Source organism: Stegodyphus dumicola, chromosome 2 (genome assembly GCF_044657685.1).
Source record: "Stegodyphus dumicola isolate Sdum_Otavi_A_Nest chromosome 2, ASM4465768v1".
Classification (NCBI taxonomy): Eukaryota; Metazoa; Arthropoda; class Arachnida; order Araneae; family Eresidae; genus Stegodyphus; species Stegodyphus dumicola.
Genome location: NC_140769.1, coordinates 131,660,668 through 131,684,675, shown reverse-complemented (window position 1 = coordinate 131,684,675; position 24,008 = coordinate 131,660,668). Strand labels below are relative to the sequence as shown.

The 24,008-nt window shown below is 35.9% G+C and overlaps 1 protein-coding gene across 10 annotated transcripts in view; it reads left to right on the top strand.

The window, feature by feature from the left end:
- LOC118184991 (sodium channel protein para-like) overlaps positions 1 to 4,473 on the top strand; it is a 610,313-nt gene extending 605,840 nt beyond the window's left edge. For all 10 annotated transcript variants that reach the window (XM_085811116.1, XM_085811114.1, XM_085811112.1 and 7 more), the window contains one exon: positions 716 to 4,473. In XM_085811116.1, coding sequence (XP_085667242.1) covers positions 716 to 1,773 — 1,058 coding nt within the window. In that variant the 3' untranslated portion in view covers positions 1,774 to 4,473. The remainder of the gene's footprint in view (positions 1 to 715) is intronic.
- The last annotated feature ends 19,535 nt before the right edge of the window (positions 4,474 to 24,008 follow it).

Here is a 24,008-nt window from a genome sequence, read left to right as displayed (position 1 = left end):
AATTGTTCTTGGGAATGATGGAACGCGTTGGGTTATAACATAATAAAATTGCATAAACCGAAGAAAAAGTTCAGTATCTACAAATAACTTATTATAAAATATTAATTCTTTGCAAGTTATCAGTTAATCATTTTAAATTTCTATATTTCATATGCTTACGCATATGCCCTGAACGGGTCCATGCCTCGGGGTCCATGGTCAAGAAAGCAGATTTCGAGACACTGCAGGCATTGGCCCACTAGGGCTGTTACACCACTGAGTTTAAGAGTCTTGAATTGGGCGTAAAGAGTCTTAATTCGCCCTATGAAATTTTTTTAAGATGCGTTTACCTTTTGGCTGCAAATGGCTATACACTTTCACCATCTTCTCTGATGAGGACGTGCTGCCACCTATAGAGCAAAAATGATAGCGTACTGTTATTCTTGAATGTATTATTAGTAAGACACTAGATTTTGAAGTTAAAGTTTTTAAAACTAAGAAATATAGAAAAATGTAAAGATGCGATCTAACAGTACGACGTTAGGGCCGAATGGGGTATAATCTTTTTAGTTTAAAAATGGTACCATTTTCAAAAATTAAATTTTCATGCTTAAGCGCTAGATTTTCTAATGTGATATCCTTAGTTTTAATTATTTTATTAAATAGTCATTGTACATATATATGCTGATTTAAATGTTTCAATTTATAATATTTATTCTGTTTTCTTATCTTTCAGGTGTTGTTTTGAAGGATTTGATAGAAAAGTACTTTGTCTCGCCAACACTACTTCGAGTGGTTCGAGTAGTAAAAGTGGGTCGTGTACTGCGATTGGTGAAAGGAGCCAGAGGAATTCGTACTCTCCTATTTGCACTTGCCATGTCCTTACCTGCCCTCTTCAATATTTGCCTCCTGCTTTTCTTAGTAATGTTTATCTACGCCATTTTTGGCATGTCTTTCTTCATGACAGTGAAACGTCGTTTTGGTATCACCGAAAATTTCAACTTCGAGACATTTGGCCAGTCTATGATCCTCCTTTTCCAGATGTCCACGTCCGCTGGTTGGGACGGCGTGTTGGCTGGAATCATGGATGATACGGACTGCGATCCCCCTGATCCGATAACCGATGACCCGGGTAACTGCGGTAGCAAGGGAATCGCGGTTGCTTATCTCGTCACCTATTTGATCATCAGCTTCCTGATTATCATCAATATGTACATTGCTGTCATTTTAGAGAACTACAGCCAAGCTACAGAAGATGTTCAAGAGGGATTAACGGCTGACGATTACGATATGTACTACGAGATTTGGCAAAGGTATGATCCTGATGGTACCCAGTTTATTAGTTACGAATACCTTACCGACTTTCTGGATGCTTTGGAAGAGCCGCTGCAGATTCCGAAGCCTAATAAGTACAAAATCATTTCGATGGACATTGCCATCTGTAAAGGTGATCTTATATATTGCGTGGATATTCTGGATGCCCTGACGAAGGACTTCTTCGCCAGGAAAGGACACGTTATCGAAGAGACAGCCGAAATCGCAGACGTAGTGCCCAACAAGGACCGTGGTGGACTCGAAGCAATCAGCAGTACGCTTTGGAGGCAACGGGAAGAATATTGCGCTCGTGTTATCCAACAAGCATGGCGGCGATATAAGGGCAGAAGCGGTTCAGAGCCGCAGCCCCAACAGACCGCCATTGTAGTCGAGAGCGACGGACACGTGACCAAGAATGGACACAAAGTCGTCATTCACTCTAGGTCGCCGAGTGTCACTAGCCGCTCTACAGACGTGTGATAATTACTCAATACGGGCATTTGAGCAGAATAAACATTTCAGGCTTTCTACAGCGAACGACAAATGGCTTGCTTTCTGAATTCTGTGAGCTCGTGGTGATGAACCAAAAGGGGCTGCAAGAAGCGTATATTTTTATATTATGTATGCAGGGGCTCATTACCTATCTGCTTGCAACACGTGTACTTGGTTGACTAAACCAGTGTTTTCCATCATTATTTTTCTAACGATTAGTTTACACTAATTATCTATTTACACTCAATGTAAATACGCAAGAATGTGTAAGGCCATAGCATTTGTTGCCAGAGAAAAAGTATATAATTTTATTATTATGTTCCCTCTCAGAATTTTAAGTGGTAATGTTGTTAGAAAGATGTAGTTTATTAATTTCTTTTTTGAAAATATTTGAAATGAGGAAGCTTAAATCTTTTAAAACTTTAGCAAAACCACTCAGATTAATTCATTATGGCACGGGAAAGTTAAGAAATATTTCTGACTTGTAGGAACGCCGATTCTGAAAGTGCTTCGTTTGCGGCGTCAAATAAATAATGCTTTTGGCCAGAGTCAGTTTTAAAGCTTCCAAATCATAACATTGTTTGGTTTCTCCTGTTTTAAAGGAGACATAATAACGCTTGTACGACCGCAGACCAGTGGGTTGCGAATGGTGTCTGCTCAGTCGCACAAGAAAGACGTGTTTACGTTGCAGAAAATTGCTTGTTGAATGATTCGTTTTTGAGTTGAAAGTAGCTTGTTATTAGATAGAGTTTTATTATAAATAAGAACTTGCGTTGAATAGACACGGTTAGTTAGCAAAACAAAGTGTAGGCTATTTTTTTAATTTGTTACCTACTGCACACTCAAGTTTAGTGGAGATTTAAGCCCGTGCGCTTGTCCCGAGTGAGTGAAGGTATATATGCAGCAGGAATTCAACGAAGATTCTAAAGAGTGTTATATAAATTTTTGACAGGACAATGGCACAGCACAAAGAACATCCGTGTTGAAGTTAAGTATACATACATATATATCAAAGTCACAAGTATATATGTATATATATGATAAAAAAACGGATTCTTTTAGTGATAAAGCCGTCGTTATAGGGTTCCTCAGCAGTTCTCTTTGATGCTTCGCTCCCTTGAAGCGAAGCAGTAGCCTTTTTAGCCTACAGAGGAATACCTGGACAGCACTTTGTCGCTGACATGTGTTTCGAATAATTGTAAAAATCAAACAAAAAATATAAATGAATAAAATCAGATTTCATAACAAACTTGGATAGGGGAAGAAATGCCAACATTTTCTCATGTCCTTATCTATCTTTGCACATAGTAACTTTAGGTGTCTAACACTCCAAGCTCAGTTTATTACCCTTCCCCTAAAATAATAACAAAAAAGAGAGAAAAAAAACAACAGAATGGTGAAGATGTAGATAAAGATGAAGAAGTGTGACTTAGGTCACAGCCTTTTCCGTCAGCCACTGAAGAGCTGTCCCGCTCTTTTCTGAGGTTTCATTTTATCATGTGCCTTCTGCGTTGTTATTGCTGTCCCAAAACAGCAAGATCTAGCGTCATATGAAACTAACTCAGTAAACGTTTCGGACTTGCTTCACTTTAGCTTCTTTCCAGCCCCGATTCCGGCACATCCAAATATAATATATTCATTTCTATAGAAAGTCCAATATAAATGAGAAATATAAATATATAAATATATATATATATATATATATATATATATATACACATATTATACATATAAATACAAATATACATATATATATGAAGAAAGCAGCTCGTGCTCATGTATATATGAAAATATGTAATACATTCTATATATACATGTCCACGCGAAAAAATTTCGTTTCATGAGCTTAGACGTCTTATGCCCCGACTCGAAGCTCTTGTTAATATTTAAAAAACGAAAAAGCAATGAAATTCGAAAGCACGTCGCTTTTAGTACGGAAGTTCCGAAACAGTTTTAATTTCTTCCATCGCAGTGAAGAATCACTAAGTATAGTTACTAAGTACCTATTTTCGGTGCTGATGAACTTGATTTGTAAGCATCCGTTTCAAGGCCACTCCATATTCAAAAACCTTTTTGTTTGTTTACTTATTTCGGGCTTTTCGTTACATTGCATTTTTTCTCCATTGAGAAAAGAAAATAACTTGACAAACAATCATCATCTCATGTAAAATCACGACAAATTCTAGCATAAATTAATTGCCTGTTAAATTTAGCAGGAACTCTAGCATTAGAAATTAATACCTCGATCCAAACTAGATTGATAGTTGCCTCCGATTTAGGCCCTCTAGCATTATTAAAAGTTTATTAGCTTTATTAAAAAAATGCATCACTGAAACAGCAGAAACTGATTGTATAACTCCTCCATCCTTATTCTTAGTGAAATCTTACGTTTTGAACAGCCTGAACTATTAAAGATTCTACTCCAATGTATATTCTGAAGATGCGCTATTGGAAACCATTTCATCTCAAATGCTATTACTATTACTACTACAGAGATGCTTCAAGACGTTGACTCGCCATTTCCATTTTAAACACCAAGTTTCAATCATTTTCTCAATTCTGCCTTTTCAGCTTGTACTTACTTTGTAAGACGTTTTGAATTTCACAGTTTGTACCATACTGCCTGTAAATACATCATTGAATAAATTTTTGATAATTTATCACAACGAACCAATGCTCAAGCAAGGACATGTTGTAGTGTGTAGTTTCTGCCTTGTTGTAATAAATCATATGCTTACACAAACCATCTCAATCAATTTTAGAAAAATGGGGTATAACAAATTATTAGTATACATAAAGCAGGTGAACTGAATATCCACACACAAGCAGGTGAAACAGCGAATATACGAACTCGTTGTCTCTCGTTAAAATCGTTGTCTCTCGTTAAAATCGTTGTCTCTCATTAAACACGAGGTTTCTTCTCGACAATATGAAAAAATAAAATTATTTACGTATTAGTGAATATTTGGAGGATGCTTTAAAATTACGCATTGTTTAGTAATCACTTTAATATGTGAATATGTATATGCTTTATGGAGTAACTATTTTCATTTTCATTTGAAGTTAGATTACGTTTTCTGCTTGCAGCTTAAAATTCAAAGAAACCTAATAAATACATGTAATGAAGTCAAAACAGCTACCTCAAAGAAAATTCAAATTTATATAAGCATTCCACAATTAAAATTCTTAATCATGACACTAAAGTTTTGATAACTTGTCCTGTTCTAAAATTTTTAATAATTGCAGATAGAAACACTTCGGTTAATCTTTGAATTCATAATGAGTTTGTAAGAATTGGGAAAATGCGTAAGAGAATAAGAATTCAGCAGACGACTCTTGGCTATTAACTTCACAGATCAACAAATGTGCGTAAAATTAAAAACCAAATATCCTAATTATGTTCTTAACTCAAAATAATTCCGAAAATTGACTCATAACATTTGAAATTAATGTCAGATACATGCACATAGGACAAAGTTTAAACTTTATGAGTAATTTCTAATAGCCGCATAAGCCATTTTAAGGACTGTGCGTATTTGCAATAATATCAAACTGCACGGTTTTCCGAAACAAAATATGATGATAGAATAATACAGTGATTAAACAAAGCAAAATTGTTATTTAAATACCCCATTGTTTCTTAAAACCTATGGGTCGCGATCCAAAATGCCTTCGCAAATCAAAATTTTGAGGTCACGAAAATTGAATTCAATAGTTGAATTTAATGAAGTTGGATTCATAAGACTTTTAAAGAAATTACTTTAATTGGCATTAATGAGATTAGATTTATAAAGACATTACATTAATCGATATTAATGACATGAATTTCCTGTTGTATAAAGTGCAAAAAGAATTTGTAAATCCAGTAATAATAAAGCTTGAGTTTCCGCAAAAATACTTGAGGAATTCTGGATCACAGAAATAGATTTCTCGTTATTTCTGAAATGGCATTAAATGTTCCCTCGTTCAGCACCACATATTTTTATAAAACTATTTTTTAGCTATTTAACGCTAATTAAAACAAAATGTCGTTCACTGTTAAAACAGACTGAAGATGCTTTATGTCCAGCAGTGTCAAAATATCGCACCAACATTTAATTTGTTATGCAGCCGAAAACGAGCAAATCTGCTTCATTAGAATTTTCTTTAATTTTTGTTTGTTAAAAATAAATACTAAAGTAGTTCTTTTTATATGTGTATTGTTTACCAAAGAAGTTAATTATTTACGGGAAGATATTTATTTTTATATCTTTATTTTATATTTAATATCTGGGGTCGCGAAAAAAGTCTCAATGATAAAAAGGAATCGCAATTGAGAAAAGTTTAAGAAACTCTGGAATACCCTAAATTAAAATACAAATTACATACCCTATTTTATAATAATAATCACTTAACTATAATACAAATTTCAGTAGCATATTAACAAGCACACAAATTTCAGATTTTAAAATTATAGAAGTTCATAATTTTTTCCCTCTTTTTTGCCATTTTGCATTTGATCAGTATAACGCAAATTATCTTCTTAAACAATGCTACTTTAATCTATAATAGTAGTAAATAATACTAATTTCAGAACTTCTTACAGCTTGTCGACTATTTAGATCTTCCCATAAGGAAAATAATGAAATAAACAACAAACAGAAGATTTCTTTTTTATATGTGCGTATTATAAAACTATCCTAATGCTCAAATTCATCATCTGTAATATTAGCTTGCAAATTAGGTTAAAATGAAAACTAGGTTATTTGTTGATTGCGGGAACTTCAGAAAATTACTAAGACAGATTCAGAACCCATATCTAGATACAGATGTAGTGATGAACCAATTAACGATTAGGAAAGGGTTTTTCACATTAGAATTAGAAATTATAGAGAGAGAGAGAGAGAGATTCAGAACTCATACCTACATATAGATGCAGCGATAAACCAATTAACGAACAGAAAAGGGTTTCTTGAGATCAGAATTAACATTTGGTTATTGGAATATCAGACTAAATGCAGCAGAAACTTAAGAGGCTATTACAAATTAAAGTGGTAATTTTATCTTACACATCCCTGATATGTACAGCATTTCCTCTAATCCAAGATGTGGTCGAATTTATGATAAATTCTTAATTTGAATGGCAATAATTATGATGGGTGAACGGTTTTTTTTTTTTCCTAAGAGAACAAAGAAAAGGAAATTTAATGCTAATTTATATCTGCAAATATCTTTTCATAATCTATTTGTATTCATTAACAATTACAGAATCCCAATTTAAATTAGGAATTATTAAAATTTCGGAATTTGGAAATTAGCAAGTCAAAAAATCCTGGGATTCAATCCTTGCCCATTTTTAGTTATCTTACACTTGAAAAACGTTATGTCTTAGAATTTATGAAATACATATATATATATATATATATATATACTATTCAATATATATATGTGTGTGTGTGTGTGTGTGTATAGGCATTTCTTAAATCCTAAGACATTCTAAGGGAAAAAATTTTCTAATGTTTTATATATAATCTCCAAGGAACATAAAGTAAATGTGTATATTGTTGCGTGCGTACGGGTTCGTTATGAAATGAATGCACAAGTTCGATGAAAAATGAACAAAAATTTATTATTATCACAACAAAAATGCTTAAATTTTCTCAAATTATCATGCAGTATTACAATATCTCACAGTAGTTATCTTTTAACTACTCAAATGTCCAATAGAACGTAATTCAAAACAGCTAAAGAACGCTAATCCGCGAATTCGCTACAATCAACAACAGTAGTTTTCTAAACAACAACAAACTAAACAACTCCTACAAACTGAGATGTTTTCCTCCTTTTATAAGATTTTAAAATCACGCGCTAGAATTTTCCAGCACTTTCTCGAAATCAAAAAGAGATATTTATTTATTTAACGCACGCGCTCTTGTATTTTTAATTTTTCCGGCTTAGCTTTCTTTTAATATTCGTCACGCGCTGCACTGCGCGAGAAATAAAACCATTTAATTTATAATTGAACTAACATTAGCTTTTTAAATACCAAATTCGTAACACTGCCCCCTTCCCAAGGACTGCACGTCCCGGGCAGTACAATCCCTGGACAGGAAGCTAAACTTACAACTGTGGCATAAATGCAACTGAGGCATAAACATTACATTACAATATCAAACAATATAAACAATAAATGCAATGACTAACTTAAACAAATCAAATGCTATCAAATACTAAATACAAAACAAATACTAAATACAAATCAAATACTAAATACAAATCAAATACTGAATGCAAATCAAATACTAAATACAAATCAAATCAAATACACATTTATAAACAAAAAGGACCATGGTCTGATACTATTTACAATTATTTACATTACGTACTATGGCCATAGTAATGAGCTAACCTGTCGTAATGAACGACTTTAGGTTTAGAGTTCGAAGACTTACGAATCCGAACCACGACGTCATTCAGCCTTTTTAGGACTGTATACGGGCCATCCCAAGGTGACTGTAATTTCGGACAAAGTCCTTTCCGTCGAGTCGGATTCCACAACCACACTTTGTCTCCTTCGTTGAACTGATGTTCAGTAGCTCTTGTGTCGTAGCGGGTCTTCATCTTCTCCGTCGCCAAGTTGACTCGCTCTCGTGCAAAGTTGTGCATCACTTCAAACCGGGCCTGGAGATCTTGAATATATTCCTCAGACGATGAAGGAGCATCTGGAGGGCGGCCAAACAATAGATCACAAGGCAGACGAAGGTCACGACCGAATAGCATCTGTGATGGAGAATAGCCGGTAGTCTCGTGGACAGCACTGCGGTAAGCCAGTAAAAACAGCGATAATTTCTTGTCCCAGTCCTGCTGGTTTCTGGAAACCACTAATGAGAGGTTATTAAGGATGGTTCGATTGAACCTCTCTACCATGCCGTCCGACTGGGGATGTAATGGCGTCGTTTGGGTCTTGTCAATGCCGAGTAGTTTGCATAGTTCTTTGATTACTACCGAGGTAAAATTCCTTCCCTGATCGGAATGTAACTGAAGAGGCACTCCGAACCTGGAAATCCAGTGCTGTATCATTACCTCAGCTACTGTGACAGCCTCTTGATCAGGAATAGGATAAGCTTCAGGCCACTTGGTGAAGTAATCAACGACAACGAGTATGTATTTGTTGCCATCAGCAGTTCGTGGCAGAGGTCCCAGGATGTCAAAGACGATTCGTTCAAAAGGCGCCCCTACGTTGTAACGTTGCAGCTTGCCTCGGCTGCGTCTCTTAGGTCCTTTCCTACCTGCACAGGCATCGCAAGATCGGCACCACTTTTGCACGTCATCCTTTGCATTATTCCAGTAAAAGCGCTCACGAACTCTCTGTAAGGTCTTCATTATTCCAAAGTGACCTCCCGTAGGGCTGTTATGTAGTTCTTTAAGGACATCAGGAATGCGGGATCTTGGAAGTTTCAGCTGCCATCGGAACGTCTTCCCATCATCCGATTCGAATTTCCGGTATAAGACGCCGTTTCGAATGTGAAGTGAATCCCAGAGTGCCCAATATTGTTTGGTTGTAGGACTACAGATAGAAATGTCCTGCCAGGTAGGTTTTCTGTTTGACGACTCCATTAGATCAATTATGGGTTTAATGTCGCGGTCTTCCAGCTGGTCTTTGCTGACTTCATCATCACTCCACGGTTTTCGATCAGCAGATGTTGATGTTGTAATTTGTCTTGCGACCGGAGTCAGCAGCTCGTATTTCGCTTCCACCCTGGAACAATATCGACAGTTTTCTTGGCAAGGTCTTCTAGACAGGGCGTCGGCGTTTCCGTGTGATGATCCCTTACGATGACGGATAGTGAAGTCATATTCTTGGAGTCTCTGTATCCACCTGGCTATTTGACCCTCAGGATTCTTGAAATTTAAAAGCCAGGTCAATGATGCATGATCGGTGCGAAGCAGGAATTTTCTGCCGTATAGATAGTGATGGAACTGTTCTACAGCTTTGACTATGGCGAGCAACTCTTTCCTGGTGAGACAATAATTCCTCTCCGGTTTAGACAGGCACTTGCTCCAGTACGCCACTACACTTTCTTGGCTGTCTATTTCTTGGGACAAAACAGCACCAACACTTTCATTACTCGCGTCGGTGTCGAGAATAAATGGTCGGTCAAGCTGAGGATACGTCAGGATTGGAGCAGATGTTAAAGCCTCCTTTAAGTTGTTAAATGCATCCTCGCATTCTTTTGTCCACAAGAACTTTTGGTTGCTCTCTGTCAGCTTGTGTAGGGGTCTTGCGATGAAAGAAAAGTCCTTCACGAATTTCCTATAGTAGGTGCAAAGCCCTAGGAAGCTTCTCAGCTGATGGACATTTTCGGGACGTTTCCAGGATTTAACCGCTGGTACTTTTTCAGGATCCGTGCGCACACCTTCTGCAGAGATGACATGTCCCAGGTAAGTCACTTCCTTTCGGAACAGTTTGCATTTAGCGGGACTCAGCTTCAGATTGGCTTCTTTCAGTTTCTGTAGCACCTTCCTAAGATTTTCTAAATGTTCTTCAAAACTCTTTCCGACGATGATGATGTCGTCCAGGTATATGAGGCAGGCTTCGTAGGAAGGGCCTTTCAAAACAGTTTCCATAAGACGTTCGAATGTTGCCGGCGCATTACACAGTCCAAACGGCATCACCTTGAATTGCCAAAGCCCTTGTCCCGTAGTAAATGCCGTCTTTTCTCGGTCTTCAGGCTGTATTTCTACCTGCCAATACCCACTCTTTAAATCAAGTGTTGAGAACCACTTGCTGCCAGAAAGAGTGTCTAGAATGTCGTCAATTCTAGGAAGAGGGTAACTGTCTTTCTTCGTAACCTCATTCAACCGGCGATAGTCGACGCAAAATCTTGTTGAGCCGTCTTTCTTTCTGACTAGGACGATGGGAGATGCCCATGGACTTACTGAAGGCTCGATGACATCGCTTTCTTCCATATCTTTTAACAGTGTTCTCACCTCTTCCTGTTTAGCAAACGGTAGACGTCTTGGATGTTGCTTGATCGGGGGATGATCGCCGGTATCTATTCTATGTCGTGTCAAACTAGTTCGACCCACGTCAGAAGATGAGCGGGAGAAAACAACTTGAAGATCTTTAATGACGCGATCGGCAGCATTCCTCTCTTTATCGTTTAATTGCGCATTCTGCAATAACTCCGATGTAATTCTCTCTGAGGACACGGATTCTTGGATGTTACTCTTTCTTTCAACAGTGGTTACTGGAGTACATGCTGCAACCACTTCACCTTTCTTAATAATTCTCCCCTTCTCAGTTACATTGGCGACTCTCACCGGGATAACCGTTCTGGATAGGTCGACGAGTGTTGAGGCTACTAGTACTCCTTTTGGGCTATTACAGTTATTGGGATATTCTATGATGCCGTAGCGGAAATTTCTGTTTTCGGCTATGGATCCAGGAAGTAAAATTTCTGTTCTTGCCGGTATTGTGATATTGTCTTGTGCTATGATTTTATGGACAGATTTAACTTCATCATTGACTCCAAATAACGCTATGTCCTCAGATGTAGAATGCAATTCGTTATTTTTAAAGTCCAAGGAAAAATTGTATTTCCTTAGAAAGTCCAATCCGAGTATGCAAGAATCAGTGATCTCTGCTACATATGCCGTGTGATGGTAAGCGGCACTTCCAAACGTGATGTTAGCATTTACTTTTCCATCGATGTTGATCTTCTCACCGGACACAGTCTGTAGGGTAACGCAGGGCGGCGTCCAGATAAGTTTGCTTCCCACTTGTTGAGCCAAATCTTTTCGGATGATGGTAACGTTGGCTCCTGTATCTATCGTCATATTGCAGGGAACTCCATTAATATGTCCTATTATGAAAAGTCCATTACTGCCGCCTCTCACTGCAGAAATCTGAAGCGCTTTAAACTTGGGCTTTTCATGATCTGGCAACCTCCGCCCCGCGAGATGGCCACTAATTAGTTTCCCTGCTGTTTGTTAGGAGCGGTCTTAGCATCCGTGCCCTGGGGTGTTCTGCAGTTTCGTCGGATGTGTTCTTCAGCACCGCAGTTACAGCACTTTACGGTCGGTTTCTTGTCACCAATATTCTGTCTCAAGGCGTTCAGTTGTCTAGTTAAATCGTCTAGACGAGCAGTGACTTGATCCCCTGGCTCCTGGACTTGAGCAGCTCTGACTGGATGGCGGTCTCGACGGGTGGCTTGCTGGGCTGCCTCAAATTTCATGGCATACACTAAAGCGCTTTTCAGATCTTTAACATCCGCCATTCGCAGTGCTTTCTGTATTTCAGGGTCCCGGATGCCATCGATGAAATATTGCAGGGACAGGATTTCCCTTGTTTCTGTCGGGCACTCCGAAAAGGCGTGATGTGACAGCCTTTCAACATCCGTGGCGAGCTCCTGAAGCGTTTCGGTGAGCTTCTGTTGACGAGATTTTAATTGGAGCCTGCTGTAGTCTTTTAAACATTTCTCGCCGAAGCGCAGCTCCAAAGCGCCGGATAGAGCTTCGAAATCTAGCCTTTGATTTTCGGGAAGCGTCTGCAGGATATCCGCTGCGTCTGCTCTCAGAGAAGCGGCGAGATGACAGGCCTTAGCATGGGAATCCCATCCATTCGCATCCGCAACGATAGAAAATTGTGTCCTATACACCTGCCAGGAGGTCTTCCCATCATATGTAGATAGTTTCAGAACGGAACGAGCAGGCATCGATAAAAATTTAAAACCTTCAGAATTGTTTCCTACCGTCGCTATGCACTTCTTTAGGCTGTCAACTTCTTTGGCGACGGCAGCAGAAACCCTATCATCAGTTTGTTGTTCGACGGCAGAAACTCTCTCTTCTATATGTTCTTTTACAGAAGAAATTCTTTCTTCTACTTGTTCTTTTACCGAAGAAACTCTTTCTTCTATTTGTCCAACTTTAGTTTCAACCGCGTCTATTCTGCCTTCCATAGCCTCAAATTTATTTTCTATTACGCAGGTAATTTCTCTTTTCATTTCGTCCTGACCTGCTTTCATCTCGTCTTTAAGGGATTTCATCTCTTCCTTAACGCATTCCTGGCCCAATTTCATTTCTTCCTTAACGGATATTTGACCAGCATCCATTTTCTCTTGTACAGCTTTTATATCTTCCTTAACGGAGTTGACGGCTCCTTCCATCTTTTCTTGGAAAGCAGCAAATGCAGTCATCATTTGCCTGAATTGTTCTTCCATCGCTCTTGTTATTGGCATTCAAATCCCACTCCTGACACCAAAAATTGTTGCGTGCGTACGGGTTCGTTATGAAATGAATGCACAAGTCCGATGAAAAATGAACAAAAATTTATTATTATCACAACAAAAATGCTTAAATTTTCTCAAATTATCATGCAGTATTACAATATCTCACAGTAGTTATCTTTTAACTACTCAAATGTCCAATAGAACGTAATTCAAAACAGCTAAAGAACGCTAATCCGCGAATTCGCTACAATCAACAACAGTAGTTTTCTAAACAACAACAAACTAAACATCTCCTACAAACTGAGATGTTTTCCTCCTTTTATAAGATTTTAAAATCACGCGCTAGAATTTTCCAGCACTTTCTCGAAATCAAAAAGAGATATTTATTTATTTAACGCACGCGCTCTTGTATTTTTAATTTTTCCGGCTTAGCTTTCTTTTAATATTCGTCACGCGCTGCACTGCGCGAGAAATAAAACCATTTAATTTATAATTGAACTAACATTAGCTTTTTAAATACCAAATTCGTAACAATATATATACATTTACTTATATATTTATAAATCAGTATCACAAATTTGTATTTTAAAACAAATTATCTTAATATTATTTCTGCACAATATGCTGCTGAAAAGAAAGAAATTCAGAATCAAATCTACAAAGACATTAAGGAATGAAATTCAAAGCCAATAAATTCAAAAAATTTCCTATATATATGTAAAAAATCAATAAAAAAATCAATCAATAGTCATCAAACCAGTACTAATTGAAAATTTTGAATTTTTGAATTTCATTTCTTTCATGTCGTTGTGGATTTGGTTCTGAATTTCTTACTTTTTGGTTTCTGTCTATACATACATATAAATATATATAGTTGAGGAGGTCGTGTTAGTAAATATTATTGGGGAAGATGATATCAATATGCGTAAAAAATGGATTTATCCCAATCGAATTCTAGGAGTACAGTTAATAAAAAGAACTAAAGTAGAAATGCGGCATCACAAAGTTAAATAATAAAGCAGTTTTTTTTTTTTTTTTTTTTTTTTTTTTTTTTTTTTTTTTTTTTTTTTTTTAAGCCTACGGAAAAATTTATCTTACATTTAATTTCCTAAGACTCTGCAAGTAAAATATAAAAGAATAAGTAAATTTTAATAGCCCTAAGAGGCAGTAGCCCAGAAGGGCTATTAGTCTCAACATGACATTTTGTGGAGTTTCACTATAAGCGGCGAATCACTTTTAAAATTGTTGTCACCGAATATTATCACCCAGTATTATATTTAAAGAAATTAAATAATGAAGAATATGCATGAGTGTTTGCATATTTCTCGCATTGTGAAAAAACGACGGTACCTAGAGTCAAGAAATTTTGAATAACGCAATCCTCCATCCGAACATGGGCACCTGGAAGCCCAAATTTCCAATTTGTTTTATTATATATTTTATATTTTGTAAAACTTATCGAATTTTCGGTAAAAAATTCAAGGATTCCAAAGCGAGAAATTGCAACACAGTACGGAACAAATATTTTTATCTCCAGCGCGCGATACTGTATATTGGAAATTCTAAAGATATACTGTTTTGGCCTCCTCGGTGATTGCGGTGATTTGTGCCCAGAGGGCGCCCCGCACAAAAAGTTAGTTGCGTTACAGAACGTAAGGGAAGCGGACACGCCATAATGTCGGGCGTATTACCGCTAATTGAGGTAATTGCATCGTATCTGTCAGGTGGCAGAAAACTAATATGATGTATCAATTCACATGCCAGGTGGCAGAATATGTCTATCATGTACATGCCAGGAGGCATAACGCTTGTAAACATGCCAGGTGGCATACGACTTGTAAATAAATTGTAAATAAATGTACAGTAAAATATCTTGGTGCAATAGATCAAGGAACACGCATCAACAACCTTCTGATCATTTGGATACGTACATTTTTTCTGGTGACACCGGACTTGATTTGTGAGATGAAGAATGGACGAAGAAAATTAATGAGTTCATGACTGAAAAGCCTGGATTTAACGCGAAGAAATTCGAGGTAGGCCCTTTTTCATTTTTCCAGTTTTGAATAGAATTGTTGAATAAAAATCTTGGTGATTATTATAGTTGATAGAATCTAATGGTAAAATGGAGGCTATGAATAAGGCAAAGAAGTTGCGTACGGTGACGCGTAGCTTAACTACTAAGTTGATGAGTAAAATAGATTCTGCATTGTTAGAAGAGGGTGAAACCGCGAATGAGAAATTAAAAGAATTACTCGAAATGTTACTTGAAAAATCGCAGTTGTTGAAACATTACGATTCTGAGATTGAAAAACTTATAATTACGGAACAGGAGTTAGAAACAGAAGTAATTTCAGCGCAGGAATATCAGGAAAGAATTATAAGTTTTAAATGTAAAATTCAGGAAAAATTAAGAAAAAACGCGTGTAAAGTTGAATCTAGAAATTCTAGTGAGGAAACTATATCCCCGAAGTTGAAAACTTGTGAAGTTAATACTTTAAAATTGCCAAAATTGACGATTACAAAATATTACGGTGATCCTTGTTCTTGGCTTGAATTCTGGAATCAGTTTAGTAATTCCATTCACCAAAACGAAAGTCTCAGTTCGGTTGACAAGTTTTGTTATTTAAAATCGCTTTTGGGAGGTTTAGCTTTAAATGCTATTAGTGGATTAACATTTACTAGTGAAAACTATACGGTGGCTGTTGATATACTAAAAAACCGTTTCGGCAGAGATGACCTGCTAATTAATGCGCATATGAATAAATTGTTGAGTTTAGAACCTGTAAAATATTCCGGAAATACGGCTTCTTTGAGGAAGCTTTATGACGATATAGAAATACAAATAAGGAATTTAAATTCTTTAAATGTTACTAGTGGTTCTTATGGACATTTATTATCCCCTATTTTGTTAAAGTTAATACTCGAGAATTTAACTCTAGAATTCACTAGGAAAAGAAGTGATAAACAAAATTTCGATGTTAATGAACTACTAACGTTCTTGAAAACGGAAGTGGAATGTAGGGAAACATCAATGATGTTAGCGCGTTCTAAGAATTTTGATGTAAATGAAACATCAATACGAAACAAAAGTTCCCATGAAGGTTATCAAAATAAATCTTACATGCATTCTAAAAGAAATGATTACAGTACGAATAAGCAAGGTACTTCAGTATTAACTAGTCAAAGCGAAACTCCCTCTAAATACTTTCAAAAATCGCATTTTAATCAAAATCGAAAGTTCTCTACCCCGCCTAAGAAAGAGAATCAAAATGTCTGCATATTTTGTTTATCTGCTTGTCATATGAATCATGATTGCGCACTTGATTTAAAGGCACGCCGAAAGGCTTTAATGAATCGAGGTTTATGTTTTATTTGCTTTTCGAAAGGGCATCCAAGGCGTTTCTGTGCTCATAAAGATGAGAAGTGCAGACTGTGCAATGTCCAAGGTTTACATAATTCGTTAATATGTGACGCCGCATCGAAAGATTTAGAGACGGATACTTCCAATCAGACAAAACAAACGCCAATCCCTGAAGCTTCTCTTTCGCTCTTATGTAATGAAAATAATAACAAAATTAAATCACCGACTTCCGTTCTTTTACAGACGTTTTCGGTAACAGTTAGGTGTAAAGGGGGGAACGAAAAGGTATTACGTTGTATGCTAGATTCAGGGTCAACAAAGTCATTCATCTTACGAGAAGTGGTTGATTCACTGGGGTTGAAAATTATTAATAAAGAAGCGCTTATTATTTTCACATTTGGATGCAAAGATGCAAAAGAGCGCTTGTATGATATCGTAGAAATCGTATTGCAAAATGTAAACCATCCCAATAAAAAGATAAAAATTAACGCAATAGTCATTGATTCTATAACACTAGGGCAAGTAAAAGTTCCTTCTCGGTGGATACGAAAGATGGCGTTTGAGAAGGGAATAGAATTAGCAGATGCTGGTACGAGTGACGAAATTCAAGTATTAATAGGTTCGGATTATATTTGGGAAATTTTAGGAGAACGAAACGTGAAGATTTGTAAAAAATTAGTCGCAGCAGAAAGCACTTTCGGTTTTGTGATTCAAGGCAGGGACGAAGGATCAAAGTGTAAGGACGCAAGAGGTAATCATATAACCGTTGTAAATGAGGACTTAGATTATGAAAGAGTTAAAAAATTATGGGAATTAGAAGCAATTGGGATAAGTTCGGATAAAGAAATATCTCTGTCAGATAAAGAAATTTTAGAGTCATTTGAACGAAATACAACTTACAAGAATAAAAGGTATGAAACTCGATTATTTTGGAAAGAGGGTGTTGAAGATTTAAATAACAATTATGAAATCGCGAAACAGCGTTTACAATTTTTAAATAATAGGTTTCAGAAAAATAGCGAGCTATATTTAAAATATAATGAGATAATTAATGAACACTTGAGAGATGGTATAGTGGAACGGGTAGATACGTATTTAAATAGTAGTTTGAAAACGGGGTATTACATGCCTCATCACGCGGTAGTGCACGAGCAGAAGGATTCTACAAAGGTTCGAATAGTTTTTGACGCTTCTTCTAAAAGTAAGGGAAATTTATCACTTAATGATTGTTTGGAAAGCGGACCTAATTTAAATCCTTATTTGCTAAAGATTATCATTAAATTCAGGGTACATTCAATTGCGTTTTGTGCCGACATTCAGCGTGCATTTTTAGAGGTAGGCTTAGCTAAAGAAGATAGGGATTTTTTAAAGTTTTTGTGGATAAATGCGGAAGGGTCAAATCTCGATCACAGTAATCCCAACTTACAAGTTCTCCAACACAATCGAGTTCCTTTCGGGGTCAAGTGCTCACCTTATTTATTAACAGTTACAGTAAGACTGCATTTAAAAAAGTATGAAGATGCCTACGAAGAGGCATGCAGTATGTTAAAAGAGCTTTACGTAGATGATTTAATTTCTGGGACAGTTAATGTAGCAAAGGCCTTACATTTAAGCAAGGACATGATTTTCATTCTTAGCGAGGCCAGTATGAATTTACGTAGATGGGTTTCAAACTCACCTGAGCTGAATGAACTATGGAAACTTAATGGAAGTGACTCTCGTGAAACATCTGAAGACTCTTTGGTACCGTTGAAAGTTTTAGGTCTTATCTGGGACAACGTCAATGATAATTTGAAAATAGATGTATCTCAGTTTGAGAAGTTACAAAATCTCAAAGTAACTAAACGCATCATTTTAGCAGCATGTGGTATGCTCTTTGATCCCTTAGGAATTATGAATCCATTTACTGTTCGAATTAAACTCTTAATGCAAACTATGTGGGAAAAGGGTATTCAATGGGACGAAAGTGTTCCCCTTGATACAGAATTCATATTTCAGGAATGGTTAAAAGAAGTTGAAAAAATAAAGTTTTTCGAAATTTCCAGACAGTACTTCAGTGATATGTGTTGGAAGTTTATAGAAGTTCACATATTTTCTGATGCCAGTCCCAAGTGTTATGGTGCCGTAGCATATTTTAGATTTAAGAAGAAAAATAAATGTAAAACAAGTTTCATAGTGTCGAAATCCCGTTTGGCTCCATTAAAAAGGGTAACACTCGCTAGGCTTGAACTTTTGGGAACATTAATTTCTGCAAGATTAGGTTCGTATTTGCAATCGATATTTCCGCAGTTGGATAAGGGAAATATATTTTACTGGACTGATTCCCAAATTTGCATTCACTGGATCAAGGGATCTGCCAACGAGTGGAAACAATTTGTTAGAAATCGTGTGGTAGAAATCAAGGAGAAAACAATTTTAAACAGTTGGAACTTGGACAGTGGAAAGACAAACCCTGCTGATAAACTTACGAGGGGCATGGATGCTGAAGCTCTAATTGATGATAGTGATTGTTTTTCTGGGCCACTCTGGCTTTCAGAAGTATATATTCGACATCACATAAACGAAATGAATACCGAAGCTTACTTGCAAAACGTTAGTGAAGAACGAAAATGTGTTACTTTGAAAACACTTGTGGAATCCACAGAACCGTTACTAAATCTTGAACTGTACGGAAATTTAACCAAAGTACTGGGAATAATGGCTTATGTTCTGCGCTTCGTGAACAACTGTAAATCCGCTCGTGAAAAGCAATCTGGTATGCTTACCGCCTATGAGTTACGGAAGGCTTCAGAATTTCAAAGGTGGTTAGCAAATGAAAACATAAGGTGGATATTCAACCCGCCAGCTGCTCCACATCATGGCGGTATATGGGAGGCAGCTGTTAGATCTATGAAGCTGCATCTAAAGAAATGTGTTGGAACTCAAATTTTGACTTATGAAGAGTTTCTAACTCTAATTGCACAAATTGAAGCATGCTTAAATTCGAGGCCAATAACACCGGTCTCCAGTGATCCCAATGATTTGACAGCTTTGACTCCTGGACACTTTATTATAGGGACTTCTTTAACAGCTGTTCCGGAACAAGATTTAACCGAAGTACGAGTGTCTCCATTGCAAAGATGGCAACTAACACAGCAGATGTTCCAAGGGTTTTGGAAGCGGTGGTCTAAAGAGTACCTGTGCCAACTACAGCAGCGTAGCAAATGGAGACAGCCTAGCAGAAATATTCGCCTAAATGACTTGGTTCTCATTAAAGAAGATAATATGCCTTCATTACGTTGGAAACTCGGGCGAGTAATAGAAGTGTTTCCTGGAAGAGACAATAATGTCCGAGTGGTTAGACTAAAAACTGTGCACGGGGACATTAAACGTCCTATTACCAAAGTGTGTCTTTTACCAGTTGAAGAACATTAACTTAAGCGTTTGGTTTATATTGAATATGTTTTATTATTATTTTCATTTCTTATTGTACTAATAATTTTATTTGTTTGTTCTAGTTTAACCCTCATAGTTAACGTTTCAATATAGTAAGATATAAGATGTTTTGCTAGAAGATTGGTAAGTGTAACATGTAATTTTATACTTTTTGAAGGTTTTTGTATGTTTTCAGTTTCTATATTTTTCATTTACTTGTTTGCATATATTGAAGATTGTATTAAGATGAATGTAATTCATCGGGGGGGGGAGGATGTTTTGGCCTCCTCGGTGATTGCGGTGATTTGTGCCCAGAGGGCGCACCGCACAAAAAGTTAGTTGCGTTACAGAACGTAAGGGAAGCGGACACGCCAAAATGTCGGGCGTATTACCGCTAATTGAGGTAATTGCATCGTATCTGTCAGGTGGCAGAAAACTAATATGATGTATCAATTCACATGCCAGGTGGCAGAATATGTCTATCATGTACCTGCCAGGAGGCATAACGCTTGTAAACATGCCAGGTGGCATACGACTTGTAAATAAATTGTAAATAAATGTACAGTAAAATATCTTGGTGCAATAGATCAAGGAACACGCATCAACAACCTTCTGATCATTTGGATACGTACATATACTGTTTTTAAATATTTGTGATATTGCTCTTGAATTGAACTTTATGTGGTTTAAGTACGAAGAACATGATATTTAATAAATAAGGGTAACACACAACCAGTTAGAAAAATGCCCCTTTGGACGTAATATAAAACCTGATTTTTGTCTTATTTTTTTATTTTTATTTATTCGCATTATAAATTTTATTCAGATAAATTAAAGATAGTCATTTAATTATTAAAATGTCCTTCCAGTACACGTGACTCTATCCTGATTAACTATAGTATAACTGTTCGGTAATTTCAAAAGAAAAAAGATATTGTTTGAGCAAAATAAAAATAAAATATAATATAATAGAGTAAAAAATTATTTTTTAACATGTAAATGGTTAATTTTTTCCTTTATATACATAAATTTCTTTGCGTGCGATTTATTTAGAGCAGATTCTTTTTGTGCGTCCTTTTAAAATTACTCGATATTAAGTTTGATAATGGAACGCTTATTAACATATAAGGTATTTCTCTCGCCTTCTTGGCATGCCTTCGTAGTGTAGTGGTCTGCACACTGGTCGCATAATCCAGAGGTCAGTGGTTCGATTCCCGGCGAAGGCGTTGCATATTTTTCAATCTCTCTTGCTTCCGAAAAATCCTAATGTCTCTACAATGGCGCCCCAACTAAAAGGTGGTGAGCGATGATTCTTCATCACCAGGATTTGGCGTTTGGGTCTCCTAAAATCCCAGTCCCCCTTTAAAAGCGGAAGTGTATAAGGTATTTCTCTCGCCTTTGCAGTGTAGTGAGCACGCTCGGTGCGTATTCGAGAGGCCCGTGGTTCGATTCCCGGCGATTGGATTATTCATTTTTCAAGTCTCCAGCTTCAAAAAGAACAACCTAATATCTCTACAAACATAAAATGAAAAGCGAAAGAACAACTTGGGTAACAATGACTCATCCAGCACGAGAATTAACAGGCTGAGGAACTAAATTATTGGAATGATTGAAACCTATTCGGAGCATACTATGGAAATTTATCCTCAACGCTGAACGTGGCTTTAAAATTTACCGAAATATAAACAATGCAGTTAGTTGCTTCAAAGAAATGTGTAGAGAAAAAAGGCCAAAGGAAAAAAATTCTAGTCATTGATATGGCAATTTTTAGACAATAGGAAACAAATTACAATAAACATGCATCTTTTAAAATTATTTCTCATGAAAACATTTGAATTATTTATCGCGTTTCATTTATTGAAATACAGGGTGAATTTTTTTGAGTAAGATGGCATCAATTTTTATTTTTTGCACATATTTAGTTCTTCTATTGTTTCGGTGTCAAACAAGATATTGGTGGAACTAATCACTTGGTATTATACTTCCTCCTGCTTTTTGGTTAATTACATTTTTTACTAAACCAGTTTAAACTCCGTAAAATACTGAATTAGTTCTATTATTATTGTCAATCATCGATCTCAGTTTTTAGCTCAAAGTGACGTTAGACTATTAAAAACGCCTCGAAACGCCATTTGGAGTCAAATCATAATAAACGGTTGCATCATCACTTTTCAAATTGTTGCCACTAAATATTATCGCCTTTTATTATATTAAAAGAAATTAAATAATGAAGAATCTGCATGAATGTATGTAATGTTTCTCGCATTTTGAAAAAATACAAAGATACTTAATACCATCAAAAATGCCATTATTTAATCAGCTATTTATTTTTTTGTAAACTTTAACGAATTTTTGATCAAGAAACTCGACGATTTCAAAGCGAGTAATGGACGAAAAAAAAATATTTGTACACTGTACGGAAAAAAATATTTTTATCTTCAGCGTACGAGACTGTCTATCGGAAACTGTAACTATATACTGTTTTTAAATATTTTTAACCCGAAAGGTTGTTAGCCCAACGGCTCTCGAAACGTGAAACGTTAGTCCAAAGGGGCTTTGTCCCTGAGGGACTATTGTTTTCGTTTTGGCATTTTGCGTTGAAATCTTTAAAAGGCTGTATCACTTTCTAAACTGTTGCCACCAAATATTACATTTGAAGAAATTAAATAATAAAGAATCTACATAAATATATGTATATTTCTCGCAGGGGATAAAACTAAGGTACCTAGAGCCATCCAGTTTTGAATGACGTAATCCTACTGCAAATATGGGCATCCGGAAGACTAAAATTGAAATTTGGAATCTGTTTAATATCGATTTTATATTTAAAAAACTTTAACGAATTTCTGATTAACATACTCAAGGATTTGAAAGCGAACAATGACAATGTTGTACAGAAAAAAACATTTTTATCTCCGGCGCGTGAGCCTGTGTATCGGAAATTCTAAAGATATGCTCAAAATTATTTTGCGATATTGCTTTTGAATTGAATTTGATGGTTTAAGTGCGAAAAACATGATATTTAATAAATAAAGGTAACACACAAAATGTTAATTTTTTTTTTTTTTTTTTTTTTTTTTAAATCTGAAATTTTTCAGATTTTAAATTACGTCCAAAGGGGCGTTTTTTTAACGTTTTGAGTGTTACCTTTATTTATTAAATATCATGTTCTTTGCACTTAAACCATAAAATTCAGTTCAAGAGAAATATCGCAAAATAATGTTAAATTAAGCATATCTTTAGAATTTCCGATATACACAGTCTCGCGAGCTGGAGATAAAAGTATTTTTTTTTTCTATATAACGTTGCCATTTCTCGCTTTTAAAGCACTAAGTTTGTAAATCAAAAATTCGTTAAAGTTTTACAAAATATAAAATCTATAATAAAACAAATTCCAAATTTGGGATTTCAGATGCCCATATTCGCAGTAGGATTTCGTCGTTCAAAATTCGATGGCTCTATGTACCATTGTTTTATCACAATGCGAGAAATAGACAATCATTTATGCAGATTTTTCATTATTTAATTTCTTCAAATATATTGCAGGACTCTAACATTTTGTGGCAACAGTTTGAAAAGTGAACCGACGTTTATGAGTCCGACGCAAAATGCCAAAACGAAAGCAATAGTCCTTCGGGACTGAAATCCCTTTGGACTAAAAAAGCGCCCCTTTGGACGTAATTTAAAATTTGAAACCTTTCGGTTTCCCTTTTTTTTTTTTTTCATATATATATATATATATATATATATATATGGTAGACCACTAAGAAAATCAAAATTTGTGCTTTTACTTTTTTATCCAAGCATCTTAGTGTAAATTTAATTACTTCAGATTTACATACCTTAAATCTTAATCACACAATTATGTGCTTTGCTTTGTCATTTCCGTAATAAGCATGATCAATATAAGTAACATTAAAAGCAAATATGAACTGCCTAGGAACCATAGAATGCTCACTAATCATCTGCATGCGCAGGAAATGAAACGATTCGCATACACAATTTTAAAATGTTGATAATTGTTTAACATTCTCTAGCTTATATTGTAAATTACTTCAGACTGAGACATGTAAAAAGTTAATGTCTCAGAAGAATACAAAAATTATTTCCCTTAAAAAACAATTTATCTGTTGGAAAAAACGTTTCTTACTTAATGTGAAATAATTTTAGTAGACTGATACCAAAATTATATGTTGGTGGTTGTTTACTGAAGGTATTTGATAGTTTCTCTGTGT